Here is a 13873-nt window from a genome sequence, read left to right as displayed (position 1 = left end):
GAGCGCAGCGTTTACGCTGCGGAAAAATCCGCATCATGGGCACAGCACATGCGGATTTCAATTGGGGAACATTGCTGCCCTTCTACCATGCGTTTTTAATGCGTTTCCGCGGCGTTTACGCAACTGCATGATGAAATACGCATCGTGTGAACTCAGCCTTAGGAATATGAGGGAAAATAGCACTTAGGCAGATATAATGTTGGAAATAACCCTGGGTAAAGGGGAGCTCAAAACGCCAAAAGCAATATACCTATCTATAACTTAACACCAAATGGCCAGTCATGGTATTAGCGTCCCGAACAAATCTTACCTGGGTGTGTGCAGGGGAGAGAGAAACCAGGTGGGGAGCGGTCCCTACAGGACCCCCTAATTAAGGCTGCATGACGCTATGCGTTTTTTCAAGCGTTTTTGATGCGGAATTTGCGCAGCGTAAACGCTTGCAAAACGCTTGGTAATCCGTGCCCATGATCCCCAATGAAAATCCACATGTTCTGTGCACATGCTGTGGAAAAATCCGCAGCATGTCCATTATTTGTGCATTTCCGCATGTGGATTTGAGGTCACAATGCATTTGAAAAAACACAAGTCAAATCCGCATGCGTTTTTACTGCCAAGAACATGCAGAAATGCTGCGGAAATTTTCTGCTTCAATTCTGCATCGTGGGCACATAGCCTCACAATGGCGTACGAAACACCAGTCTTAATGAATCGGGGCCATTGACTTAAATGCTGTTTTGAAATTTCCAGAGGTCTGAATCTTCATCACTGTCCTGTTGAAGTCATTTAGCATGCATCTGACAACAAACACATTCATTTTCTTTATATTTTTCGCTTTTTTTTTTTTTTTTTCCAGCTCAGAGAGAAGACTGCTATGGCAAATACCCAATGCATCACCTGGAAAGGAAAAAGATGGTAAAGGGATATTAGACAATATGTAAAATAATGGGGCATTTGGGTAAAACCTTTCTAAAGTTACCAGCTCTGCCAGTTTGCAGTGAACATGTGAATTTTTAGAAAAATACTATGAAAAAAATGTATATGGTACATGTGTGTTTTGCACAATAGTTTTTAACATTGCTCAATCTTACAGGCTACGGCAAGCTGTATGCACGTTGGCTGCCTCTTCGTAGCTGCAGCACTCCCTCTCCAGCTGCTGCACAGTTTACATGTGAGGGTCGCACATTGTCTGGAGTGGACATAGAGCTTGTTGGATCAGGGTATAGGATGTCACTGGTCAAGAAAAGGTTTGCAGCAGGTAATAATTTTTTTCAGCATTTTACACTTCAAATAGTGTCCTGAAATCTCTTCTTGTGGACCTCAATCTTCAAGATTCGCCCACTGAATAGTTAACATTGAATACCGATATGATTGCTGTGTGCAAGAGAGTGAATAAACTGGTAAATTCTACCCTACGTATAAAAAGGTATACACAGAATATCATATTATCCATTATCAATATAAATGACAAAAAGCTACAGGCCAGCATGTGGCTGCCTCCCAAACTATTGGTGTGGCTATTAGCTGATCCAGTAAAAACATTTGGATGAAGTTCATGGCTACAGGAAAAATGATCCAGTTTATATACTTTGTATGAGCTATTCCTCCATTTTTCCTTACATCTTTAGTTTTATACTTCTTTTTTTTTTTTTTAAACATTTTGACTTGCCTCACATTGTTTATTCAAAATGAACTGGATTGTTAGATGGTGTACATTGTTTGTATACAGAATACAAGGCACAGAGGTGAATGCCAATAATAAACTTGTAAATGGATAACCGTTGCTAATAATATTATCCACTTATGACCATCCGAGTCTCTTTTAAAAGCCACAGCCAGCTTCATGGACAACTGTTTTTTTTTTTAATTAAAATTCTAAACCAATTGGCTTCTATAATCTGTTTCACGGTACATAGTTGGCTGTAGATTGAGTTAACTGTGAATCAAGTTTGTAACTCTAGTCTTTCATCTACTGAGCTCCTCTATCTTAATATATCAATACATGAAAAGTGAGTCTCCCCTTGGGCCTCACTGTGGGCTTATAATAAATGGACGGAAATCGAGAAGCTTAGGTTAGCACCTATTCATTCAAACTCCTTTTTATGGTCTGGCCGACCTTAGGAGGTCTACTCAGCTACTGGGACCAATGCAGTTTACTAGAGATATCGGACTCGCCTGCAGGAGATGTTTTAATCTTTTATCTATGAATTTCCCTATGGCATCCTTCATCTACTAACCCATATTTACTAAATAGTTTAGAATCCTCAATGGTTTTCAGATTTGGTCGGTGGGAACTCATTGAAGATTGACTCATTTGAACATATGAAATCTAATTTTCCTGTACCAACCGTGAATTTTTCCCATACATGCAGATCAAGCATTTAGCAATATCTACAGTTATGAAAAAGTTTGGGCACCCCTATTAATCTTAAGCTTAATGTTTTATAAAAATTGGTGTTTTTGAACAGCTATTTCAGTTTGATATATGTAATAACTGTTGGACACAGTAATGTTTCTGCCTTGAAATGAGGTTTATTGTACTAACACAAAATGTGCAATCTGCATTCAAACAAAATTTGACCGGTGCATAAGTATGGGCACCTCACCAGAAAAGTGACATTAATATTTAGTAGATCCTCCTTTTGCAAAAATAACAGCCTCTAGTCGCTTCCTGTAGCTTTTAATGATTTCCTGGATCCTGGATGAAGGTATTTTTGACCATTCCTCTTTACAAAACAATTCCAGTTCAGTTAAGTTTGATGGTCGCCAAGCATGGACAGCCCTCTTCAAATGATCCCACAGATGTTCAATGATATTCAGGTCTGGGGACTGGGATGGCCATTCCAGAACATTGTAATTGTTCCTCTGCATGAATGCCTGAGTAGATTTGGAGCGGTATTTTGGATCATTGTCTTGCTGAAAGATCCATCCCCTGTGTAACTTCAACTTTATCACTGATTCTTGAACATTGTCAAGAATCTGCTGATACTGAGTGGAATCCATGCGTCCCTCAACTTTAACAAGATTTCCGGTGCCGGCATTGGCCACACAGCCCCAAAGCATGATTGAACCTCCACCAAATGTTACTGTGGGTAGCAAGTGTTTTTCTTGGAATGCTATTTTTTTTGCCACCATGCATAACGCCTTTTTGTATGACCAAACAACTCAATCTTGGTTTCATCAGTCCACAGGACCTTCTTCCAAAAAGAAATTGGCTTCTCCAAATGTGCTTTTGCATACCTCAGCCGACTGTTTGTGGCGTGCTTGCAGAAACGGCTTCTTTCGCATCACTCTCCCATACACCTTCTCCTTGTGCAAAGTGCGTTGTATAGTTGACCGATGCACAGTGACACCATCTGCAGCAAGTTGATGCTGCAGCTCTCTGGAGGAAGTCTGAGGATTGTCCTTGACTGATCTCACCATTCTTCTTCTCTGCCTTTCTGATGTTTTTCTTGGCCTGCCACTTCTGGCCTTAACAAGAACTGTCCCTGTATTCTTCCATTTCCTTACTATGTTCCTCACAGTGGAAACTGACAGGTTAAATCTCTGAGACAGCTTTTTGTATCCTTCCCCTGAACAACTATGTTGAATAATCTTTGTTTTCAGATCATTTGACAGTTGTTTTGAGGAGCCCATGATGCCACTCTTCAGAGGAGATTTAAACAGGAGAACAACTTGCAAGTGGCCACTTTAAGTAGCTTTTCTCATGATTGCATACACCTGGCTATGAAGTTCAAAGCTCAGTGAGGTTACAAAACCAAAAAAAGTGCTTTAGTAAGTCAGTAAAAAGTAGGTAGGAGTATTTAAAACAAGAAAATGATAAGGGGGCCCATACTTATGCACCTGTCAAAATTTGTTTGAATGCAGATTGCACATTTTCTGTTAGTACAATAAACCTCATTTCAAGGCAGAAACATTACTGTGTCCAACAGTTATTACATATATCAAACTGAAATAGCTGTTGCAAAAACAACAATTTTTTATAAAACATTAAGCTTAAGATTAATAGGGGTGCCCAAACTTTTTCATATAACTGTATCTTTGGCTCCTGTAACATTTCATCCCTAACTGAATTTGAAAGGATATACACGAGAGGCCCATCCACTAAGGGGTTGATATCTGATATTTATAGGATAATTAACTGATCTCAAGGGGACTCATTTGTCAAACTGTCCTGTATGACTAAATGGGAGTCCTTGCTGGGTAGAGAATGGACACCATGGCTTTTGCAGACTGTTTGGACTAAAGCAGCTAAAACTTCAATATGTACCCTGTATAAAGAAAACCAATACAAGATTCTCATGTCTTGATACCATACCCCAGAACTTCAAGAGGAATCCCCAAATTCCAGATATCTGCTAGCACTGTGGGTCTTCAGTGGGGTCTCTAACACACATCTTCTGATCATGTACTAAATTGTCTTCATTTTGGGTGATAGTCGAGTCTGATTCAAGCAGTGTTCTTTACAGTGGTTCCCTTAGACCCATCTGTCTATCTCCTTAACATCCCTCCTAAAGGCGTGGGTAGAACCTCGTCCAAGCTGCTCTTGTATTTATTAATGGCTACCAGGTGTTTGATGGCTTGTTGCTGGAAGCGGGTATTTCCTCTGTCTTGCCAAGAATATCTCAGAAGAATTTGCGATATTTGTTGCATGGAAAACATGACTGCCATATTGAATGCAAGGGTTGACTCATTTGAGACCATTTGAGCACCTTGGGACTATTTCTGAGCACAACAAAATTTTATCTTTTTTTTTTTTGTTGTTTTCCTCCTTCCCAGTTGTTCTCTTGTCCTTAGTCCTTTGTATTCTGTACTGTTAGCAGAGTATGTCAACACCCAAAAACTGAAGTGGAGTAGCTCCTCTTATAGTACAGTGGGTACAGAAAGTATTCACACCCCTTTACATTTTTCACTCTTTGTTTCATTGCAGCCATTTGGTAAGTTCTAAAAAGTTCATGTTTTTCTCATTAAAGTACACTCTGCACCCCATCTTGACTGAAAAAAAACAAACAAATGTAGAACTTTTTGCAAATTTCTTAAAAAACAAAAACTGAAATCTCACATGGTCGTTAGTATTCACTTTTATTCTCGGTAAGGTTGGGAGTAGAGCGACAGTAAATTCGGATGGGAAATCAAACCCTTCCAAAGTGCCCGCCATGTAATGCCAAACAATTTTGTCAAACATATTTTTCTGCATCAGTTGTAAGAAGGGTCAAGGAGATTCTCACCCTCAGGGCATAGGAGATCGAATGAACAATCCTGGCAGAATTATCTTTTCCTTCTCTACTGTTAACAAAGCCAGCCTGATCAGGGTAACATCCCAATGTATAGCAGACAAGACAGTTCAGGTGGTGAGTTGGCCTGTAATGTAGGGAGATGAGTTAACAACAGCATTTGAATTAGAAAAAGGAACACCTGTAGAAAAGACAGGGAATTCTGCTTACAAAAATGAATTGGCAAAAGTGGGTTAGTGGAACTTTAGCAACTTGTGGAGTGCAACTGTAAAGGTGGGGGTAGCACAGAATGCAATGTGTCTTTTGTTTCCAGGACTTAAGTTGAAATGGATATCAACTTTGATCTTCATGTAAGAGGGTGTCATGATGCCTGTTTTCTGGCATTAGGAGAGGTTGAGTTCTTAAGCATTGTCCATACTTCAGGTTTCTGCAGTTGAAAGAAGTTGAAGCTATCTTCCAGGGGCTTCCAAGAAGGTCCTCTGGTGTGCAGATGGAGATGGTTTACCATCTTTCAAGTCCGAAGGAAAATAAACATCTGTAGGTTAATTTTTCACTCCTAAGACGTCAAGAAGAGGTATGCTCTTTCTTTTCTTTGCTAAGGTGGACTGTGCTGTCTTTGAAAATCTGTATTTGGGTGCTTTGGTAGGATAGAGATGGCATTTCAGTTGAACTGTCAACAAAGCTCAAGAGGCCACAGATTGGGAGGGGTCTGATGGTCTAGGTTTTTTTCATAAGGCGTTATGTAGTCTTTAAATTACAATGATTTCACTTTGTCCAGGCCAACTATAGAAGCGAAAATTTCTTTAGTGAACCTCTTGTGCGAAGAATTCTAGGACACCTTCAATTCTCAGGTTTTTACGTATACGTACTTCTTTCTCCTTCCCCCATGACGGCACCACGGAGAGAGGGGATCCGCCCTTCAAGGACAGGAAACCTACAGATAAAAGGGCGGTGCCTCTCTCCCGCATCAGTTGGTTTCCTGTCCTTGATGGGATCCTACAGTCCGGCATACCTGCGGGTTGCCAGAAGACAGAAGTGGACGTCGTGGGATGCCAGACCCGGCCAGTCCGATCCAGGCAGCGGGGGTCCCCCTGCCTCGGTTGGTGCGGTGTCCTGAGGCGCCACCGCTAAGGTCAGTGGGCCTTTAGGGTGTGCGAAGGGAGGTCCAGAGGAGGAGGAGTGGATCACGACCTCACCTTAGAGCTATGAACTCTCCTGATGGCCAGTTCTCTGGTGGGAGAGGCTGCCGTGGAACTGCGCCCCTGTCTGGAGTCGGCAGATCCAGCTCTGCACGTCCGTGAGAGAGCAGCTGTGGACCTGCACCCCTGTCTGAGGTCGGCAGCTCCAGTTCCGTGGATCAGTGGAGAAGCTGCTGTGGTAACTGCACCCCTGTCTGGGATCAGCATCTCCAGCTCTGCACGTCAGTGAGAGAGCAGCTGTGGACCTGCGCCCCTGTCTGGGATCGGCAGCTCCAGCTCCGTGCATCAGTGGAGAAGCTTCTGTGGAACTGCGCCGTCTGGGATCGGCAGCTGCAGCTCTGCACATCAATGGGAGCACCTGTTGAGCTGCGCCCCTGCCCGGGGGTAGCAGCTCCAGCTTTGATCGGCACACTATTAAAGGCGCCCCTGCCTGGGACCACCCCAGTATTACTCAGGCATGGACGGAGGGTGAGGAACAGGCCTGTGACTCGTTCCAGCCTCCGATTCCGTACAGCTGGTGGTGAGTGATCTTCGTGAATGTTTACCTTGTTATGGGGCCCTTTCCTTGTTATGGTTACTAGGAAAGGCTGAAGGATGTTAGCGCAAAACTCAAAAGTGAGTGTGGGTGCGTTCTGTAAGAACCCATCTGGACTAAGGGCATCGTGCTTTAAAAATTTGCTGGACCTTAGACCTCTAGGCTAAAGTTAGACACATGTCTGGGCTGCACAGAGCCTCATGATTAGCCTTCAGAATTTACCACAAAAATGAGCCTCAATCTGCTCAGTAAATGTTAAACTAACACTGAGGTTTTTACTGTTGTCCCCCAGTCTGTTTACTCCATCCATAGGACGGCACATGGTGTTAATACAGCACATGGTCCGTGAATGTCTGCTGTCCAGCTGCATCTCATCAGTTGGCTCCTTCGGGTGGGGCTAGTCTGACAATTGAGATTTACCACCCAAAGGAAAGGTTTATCCTTCATTCACAGGGATTGCTCTTTTAAATAAAAATCTGAGCGCAGTGCCTCACAGTGCCTTATAAAGCCTCTTTGCGCTTCACAAAGAGCATATCATAGCAATTTATATTACATCATAGTGCCTCACAGATGCAAATCTTAATGCCTCATAGATAGCGCGTCATAGCATAGCTCGTCATAGCGTGGTGCCTCATGGCACATCATAGCGTGGTGCCTCATGGCACATCATAGCGTGGTGCCTCATGGCACATCATAGCGTGGTGCCTCATGGCACATCATGGCGTGGTGCCTCATGGCACATCATGGCGTGGTGCCTCATGGCACATCATGGCGCGGTGCCTCATGGCACATCATGGCGCGGTGCCTCATGGCACATCATGGCGCGGTGCCTCATGGCACATCATGGCGCGGTGCCTCACGGCACATCATGGCGCGGCGCCTCACGGTACATCATGGCGCGGCGCCTCACGGCACATCATGGCGCGGTGCCTCTTGGCACAGCGCTTCATGTCACCTAATAGTGCCTCGTGGCACATGTCATAATGCCTCATAGCACATCACAGTGCCTCATGGCACATTATAGTGGCTCTAGGCACATTATAGTGCCTCATAGCGCTTCACAGTGCCTCATGGCACATTGTAGTGTCTCAAAGCACATTGTAGTGCCGTATAGCGTCTTGTAGTGCCTCATAGCACTTCATAGCGCCTTATGGCTCTTCATAGCATAACATACCATAGTGACTCATAGCATATCATAGTGCCTTATGATGTATTCATAGTGCCGTATAGCGCCTGTTAGTACCTCATAGCACTTCACAGTGCCTTTTAGTACCTAATGGGACCTCATAGTGTTTCTCAGTGCTCCAGGGTGCCCCTGTGCCTTGTAGTGCTTTTATAGGGTGTCTGTGCCTCATAGTCCCTCTTCGTAAGGGTACTGGTTCCACAACTAAGTTTGTCTGACAAAACCAGGTTAAGCGACTGTAAACTGTGCATGGCAAGCTTACCGAATTCAGGGGGAAAAATATCCTAGCCTCTATTTTGAGACTGAGGGTAGCAGTATTCCTGGCTGGTGCTCAGTTGGCTCGGTGAAATGCCGATTGGAGGCGGGTAACAATGAGAGCGCTTCCTTAGTTTTGCAAGCTAATAATATAAACCTTGTACGTTTTCACCCTTAAAGGTGGGAGGCATCATGTAGTGCTCATACAGCCATTGTGGGTTTGGTCCAATTGAGCATAGTTTTCTTGCTTTTTACATGTTGCACAGAAGTCGTAAACATTAATATTTTTGGTCTTGTCCAAGTACTGACTAAATAGGACAGACCCTGACTACTCATATACAGCTCAGCTAACCCAGCTTGATCAAACAAAACAATATTTATCCAGGGTAACCACTAATACTGGTGGAGCCTGGCCTGTGTCTCTGATTAGCTCCAAGACACATACCATCTGCTCTGCTCTCCAGCAGTCTGACTAAGGTGAATGCCTAGCCTGCTCTAGTGCTTAGCTCTCCAGGGGCCCTAATCAAGACTTGTAAAGCTATTATTTAACCCAGTCCTACCTGGGTTTGCTACAACCCGAAGGGGCTGCTGAGAGTCAGATCATTGGAAATGGACTCTAGAAGAACTGCTAGTAAATCTGCAGTTCCAGATTGGAATATAGTAGTATAGGCGTTTATGGAGGTATACAATCAGGTTCCAATTCACATGAAACATCAAATTCCTGAGAATAGTTCTTGGCATAAAATGAGGATTTAGGCTTTCAGTTTGTGTCCTTCCATTCAGATGTTAATGAGCCTTAAGGCTTTATGGAGGATTATAGTAGTTAAAACAACTCTCATATCAAAGGAAGAGGCATTGACCATAGTTTACCTCAACTATTTCAGGATTATCTGCAGACCCATCGAGTGCTGCAAAACTCACTGGGCAGTGAGTAAGAGCCGTAGTCTCCCAAGGTAGAATAAGGAGTCCTGCTATATGTCAAAATTAAAGGCAGTCTGGCCACAACTCTGAACAAGGCAATATTGCTGTTAATAAGTAATCTCCTACATTCCAGTAGTAGCATGGTCACAGGTACACACCCATGGGCTGCCTCTAAAGACCCGGTTCCTCTAACCTGAAGAAGCTTTAGGCAGTATATAAGAAAGCTCCATTCATCTATACATGGTCTCCATGTAAAGGTTTTGTCATACGATAGAGTAGCTTTATCTTACATAAACCATTATGGAGGAACTCTGCCAAGATCCCTAATGACACTTATGTCTAATCAGTTCAGATGGCGAAGTCTCACCTTTTATCTTTAACAGCACCTCATATAAAGAGGAAGAGAATTGCAAGTGGACCTTTTTAGCCGTGGACTACTGGAACAGTGTCCAACCTTCATTGAATAAGCAAGGAATGTGAAAGTGAGTTTGGATCTAGGCCCATTTTCAGTCCAAAGATGGCACCCTGGGATGTGAATCCAGTGCTTACGGCTGTAACAAGCCTTTGCTTGAACCCATGGATTCAGGGTCTTCACAATAAAGACTATTATCCCGGTGGCCCTGACTTCAGCATGGTAAGTTTATGACATCCAAGCTTTTTCGGTTAATCCTTTGTCTATACAGATCCTAGAAGATGGGTCGGTTCCGGAGCTACTTTATCTTCTGAAGATAGCTTCCAATTTCCATAGAAGTCAGGAAATGGTGCACCCTACTTTCTGTGCTAATCCGGGGAATCCATGGCAGAACAATAAGAAGCCTCCTGGGCGGAGTAGGCCGGTGCTAAGATAGAGCAGATATGTAGAGCGGCAACCTGGTCTTCCCCCCCCCCCCCTCTACCTTCTTTAATCACTACCGGCTAGACTTAACCTCTTTTTCGGACCTTACTTTCTGGAGTAGGGTTCTGGAAGCTGTGGTCCCCCCCTAATGAGTCACTTCTCTGTAATTCTCTCCGTGGTGCCGTCATGGGGGAAGGAGAAAGACGAGTTACTTACCGGTAACGGGATTTCTCAGAGCCCATGACGGCACCCGTACATTCCCTCCCTTCACATGTGGGTGCGCACACTTGCTAGTTAATTATTGTAGCCACGTGGTGTGTCTGACGAGGTCTTAAATTGTAAAATTTTTTGTTACTAACCTGGTGGTCCTCTCATGCTCTGTAAACAACTGATGCGGGAGAGAGGCACTGCCCTTTTATCTGTAGGTTTCCTGTCCTTGAAGGGCGGATCCCCTCTCTCCGTGGTGCCGTCATGGGCTCTGAGAAATCCCGTTACCGGTAAGTAACTCGTCTTTTCTCTTGGTCTTCCAGAGTGAGAATTGTAGAGTTGCGCTGATGTTGATAGTAGGCTACTTGCGCCTTTAGGGTATCTGAGAATTCAAGGACTCCAGGGAGTCCACTCTATGTCCTATTTGCTTCAGGTCAGACCTGGGCCCTGACAGTTCTTGCATAAAGGGTTTTATTTCTTGTGCCAGGGTCTTTTTAAGGAATGAACTGGATATGGGTGTCGAGTCAGCAGTTTGAGATTCATCATTGCTAAATTCTGGGTGTTCAATTGAGCACGGGGCAAGAGGTCAGGAAGCCGATATTTATTTTTAAAGTTGCTTGTGGAGTAGTTTCTTAAAGAATTTGTCTAGTCCGCCTTGTCTACGAGGTGTTGAAGTGTCTTCAGTCTTTTGCGTGCTCGTTGTTGTATTTCACATGTTGAGATGTGCGCACATAGATGAATCCTCACCTGTTCATATGTGGAAATTTATACAATCATATTGGGTGAATTGGAGAACTATTGTAATTTAAAATGGTCTGTAGAAGACAGCAAAATTGTTCAGAATTTGTAACATGCAATGTTCTACTATGTTGGAGAAACAGCTGTTGTAATCCTGTTTGGACAGAAGATGGCAGTAGAGTACTTAAAAAGCTTGTCTGATATGGCGTCCTGTGTCTTCCAAAAGGAGAAAAAATTGGGCCAGTGACCCTGGCTTTTTATGACAGGGTTTCTCTTACTGTGTGATTTAAAAGATGCTGATATTGCCGCCAATGATCTGATGAGGATGACAGTCTTTCTGTAAAAAAAAAAAAATAGGTTTTCTTGCCAAGTGTGAGGAGGAGGAGGAGACAAGTGGGCAGCATTGTTCAGCTTGCTCTGTTTTCCCTCAAGATGGTGGAATTGGCACCAAAAAAGTTGTAATGGCGATGCTGGTAAAGGGGCTCCAGAGAGAGGTAGAGGAGACCACACCTGCCCCCCAGACGCCGCAGGCCAGTGTGAGCACGTCACCAATCCATGACCACAAAGGGTAATTGGTCTCAGGAGCTCTGGTGTTCTCTTCTGCGCACGCCAGGAACAGCTTGCCTGAGACGCAGAAGGGACAGTCCCATCTGCTTACCTTAGACTGCGACGTTTCGGGCTGGGCCGCATCTCTCCGTAAGGGTACCGGCTTTGGCACCATCTGTGTAGAGGGCCTCCGTCTCCCAGTTAGGTCACTCGGCAGAAGAAGCGCCTCCTGGCGTCAGGCCGCAAAAGGGATCTGTGTCCTGTGGTCCGACCACTGGTCTCCTCAGTGGGATTCTTCAGTCGGGTCGAGTTGCTATGAAGACCGAGTAGATAGGGGATTCTGTGTGGATTTTGAAGCGCGTTTGCCTGTAAAAATGGTATATAAAAGGGCGTTGGAGCAGAGTTCTCACACATCTTTCCCTGGCAGGGTCTATGCCAAGTCCCTATAGTTCATCTTAAATCAGAAGTCTTTATTAGTGTTGAGTGAGTATGTTCTATTAACCCTTTCGGCGAGTATGCTCCGGCCGAGTATTTACAGCTGTTCGGTGATAAGGTTAAATCGCTCCCGTGTGCATCCGTGTATCCACCTGACTTCTGCACAACACAACTGATGGTCCCAACCCCATTTATAAGGCAATAAATCCCACTTATTAAACCTGACAGGGCACACCTGTGAAGTGAAAACCATTTCCGGTGACTACCTCTTGAAGCTCATCAAGAGAATGCCAAGAGTGTGCAAAGCAGTCATCAAAGCAAAAGGTGGCTACTTTGAAGAACCTAGAATATAAGACATTTTCAGTTGTTTCACAGTTTTTTGTTAAGTATATAATTCCACATGTGTTAATTCATAGTTTTGATGCCTTCAGTGTGAATGTACAATTTTCATAGTCATGAAAATACAGAAAAATCTTTAAATGAGAAGGTGTGTCCAAACTTTTGGTCTGTACTGTATCTCTGGCACTGTATGGTAGATTTAAAAAGAAAAAAGCCAAATTATTCAGAGGAGCAGCAAGAATAAAATGAGAGCAAAAACAGGTCACTTTTGGCATGGTGACCGGTCCATTTTCAGAGGTTATATCTGGAAGGCTAGCCAATTATGTTTTAATATCAATTAGTTAATTTGGTGACCAGAAGGATTGGTGAAGTGAGCTGGTCATTATTGGTGGAGTCATGTATTGTGTGTGCATTTTTAGAGGTGACTAATTATTTTTCCTTTTTACTGAGTTGCATGTCTTGTTTTATTTTAGGTAAATATCTTGTTTGCTGAGACCAGATCGAGTTTACTTGGGAAACTGCAGTTTCCAGTCTTTACTGGAGAGTGGCTGTGCTCAGAAGAGGGTGGAAGATTCACATAAATGGATGCTGCCTGTAAGCGTAGTATGGATTGTACAAGCACTTTAGAGTTTTTAACGAGATTGTTGGATATTTTTATGGCATTTGGCACTGGTGTGGGCCGCAGGGTGAGCAGTTATACTACAAGAGATCGTTCCCGGGCACTTCTGAAATCATCATTTATTTGTATTTGCAGTTTGATAATCATTTTCATCAGAGGTTTAGTAGTCCCCTAGTTCTGTTACAGGGGTACACAGTATTTTCATGACTCTTTTCTGTTGAAGCTAATGCATTGTGTATGTGAGACTGATGCCTGTACATTTATAAGAATACATTGCACATGCGCACTGTATATACATATTTGTACTGTTTCCACCATTTAGTTTTGTCTTTATGAAAGGTTGAGTATTAGAAAAAATATATTATAAAGGTATATATATTGTGTGTACATATCAAATAAAAATGATGGCCGTCAAAAAGAAGTTGTGCTGGTTTGTTTGATATCTAACTTAAAGTGCACACTAAAATGGTGTTTCTTAGTGTATGTGCACACTGCATCTTTTAGACATGTTTGTACCCGCTGAGTTTTTCAGAAATCAATGTTTTTATTCCTGAAGAACCGGGCTATGTTTGGGTGTCTCTTCTGTCATTTTTTGAGTGTTTTCTTCCAAACTCCTTACCATCAGTGTTTGTTTGTTTTTTTTGTTTGTTTTTTTACTTGTATTAACTAGTGAGCAGCTTCCAACTGGAAGAATGATCAAGTTACTTTTTTTTAACCTTTTCTTTTATTTAGCACTTTTTCCGGTTGGTAACGGAGTGTACTCTGTTGAAAGACAGCGTGTGTACATACCCTAGACTGTTTGCCTACAGAATTTTGTAAGTCACAGGGCC

The 13873-nt window shown here is 43.3% G+C and overlaps 1 protein-coding gene across 12 annotated transcripts in view; it reads left to right on the top strand.

Annotated features, from left to right (window-relative positions):
• FCHO1 (FCH and mu domain containing endocytic adaptor 1) overlaps positions 1–13450 on the top strand; it is a 103050-nt gene extending 89600 nt beyond the window's left edge. For all 12 annotated transcript variants that reach the window (XM_073660222.1, XM_073660395.1, XM_073660434.1 and 9 more), the window contains 3 exons: positions 854–912; positions 1091–1255; positions 12898–13450. In XM_073660222.1, the coding sequence (XP_073516323.1) occupies positions 854–912; positions 1091–1255; positions 12898–12917 (244 nt within the window). In that variant the 3' untranslated portion in view covers positions 12918–13450. The remainder of the gene's footprint in view (positions 1–853; positions 913–1090; positions 1256–12897) is intronic.
• The last annotated feature ends 423 nt before the right edge of the window (positions 13451–13873 follow it).

Source organism: Phyllobates terribilis, unplaced genomic scaffold (assembly GCF_046119375.1).
Source record: "Phyllobates terribilis strain yellow unplaced genomic scaffold, ASM4611937v1 Scaffold_1__5_contigs__length_1240528914, whole genome shotgun sequence".
In the NCBI taxonomy this organism is placed as follows: Eukaryota; Metazoa; Chordata; class Amphibia; order Anura; family Dendrobatidae; genus Phyllobates; species Phyllobates terribilis.
The sequence above is the reverse complement of the archived record's forward strand: the minus strand, read 5'-3'. Positions and strand labels throughout refer to the sequence as shown.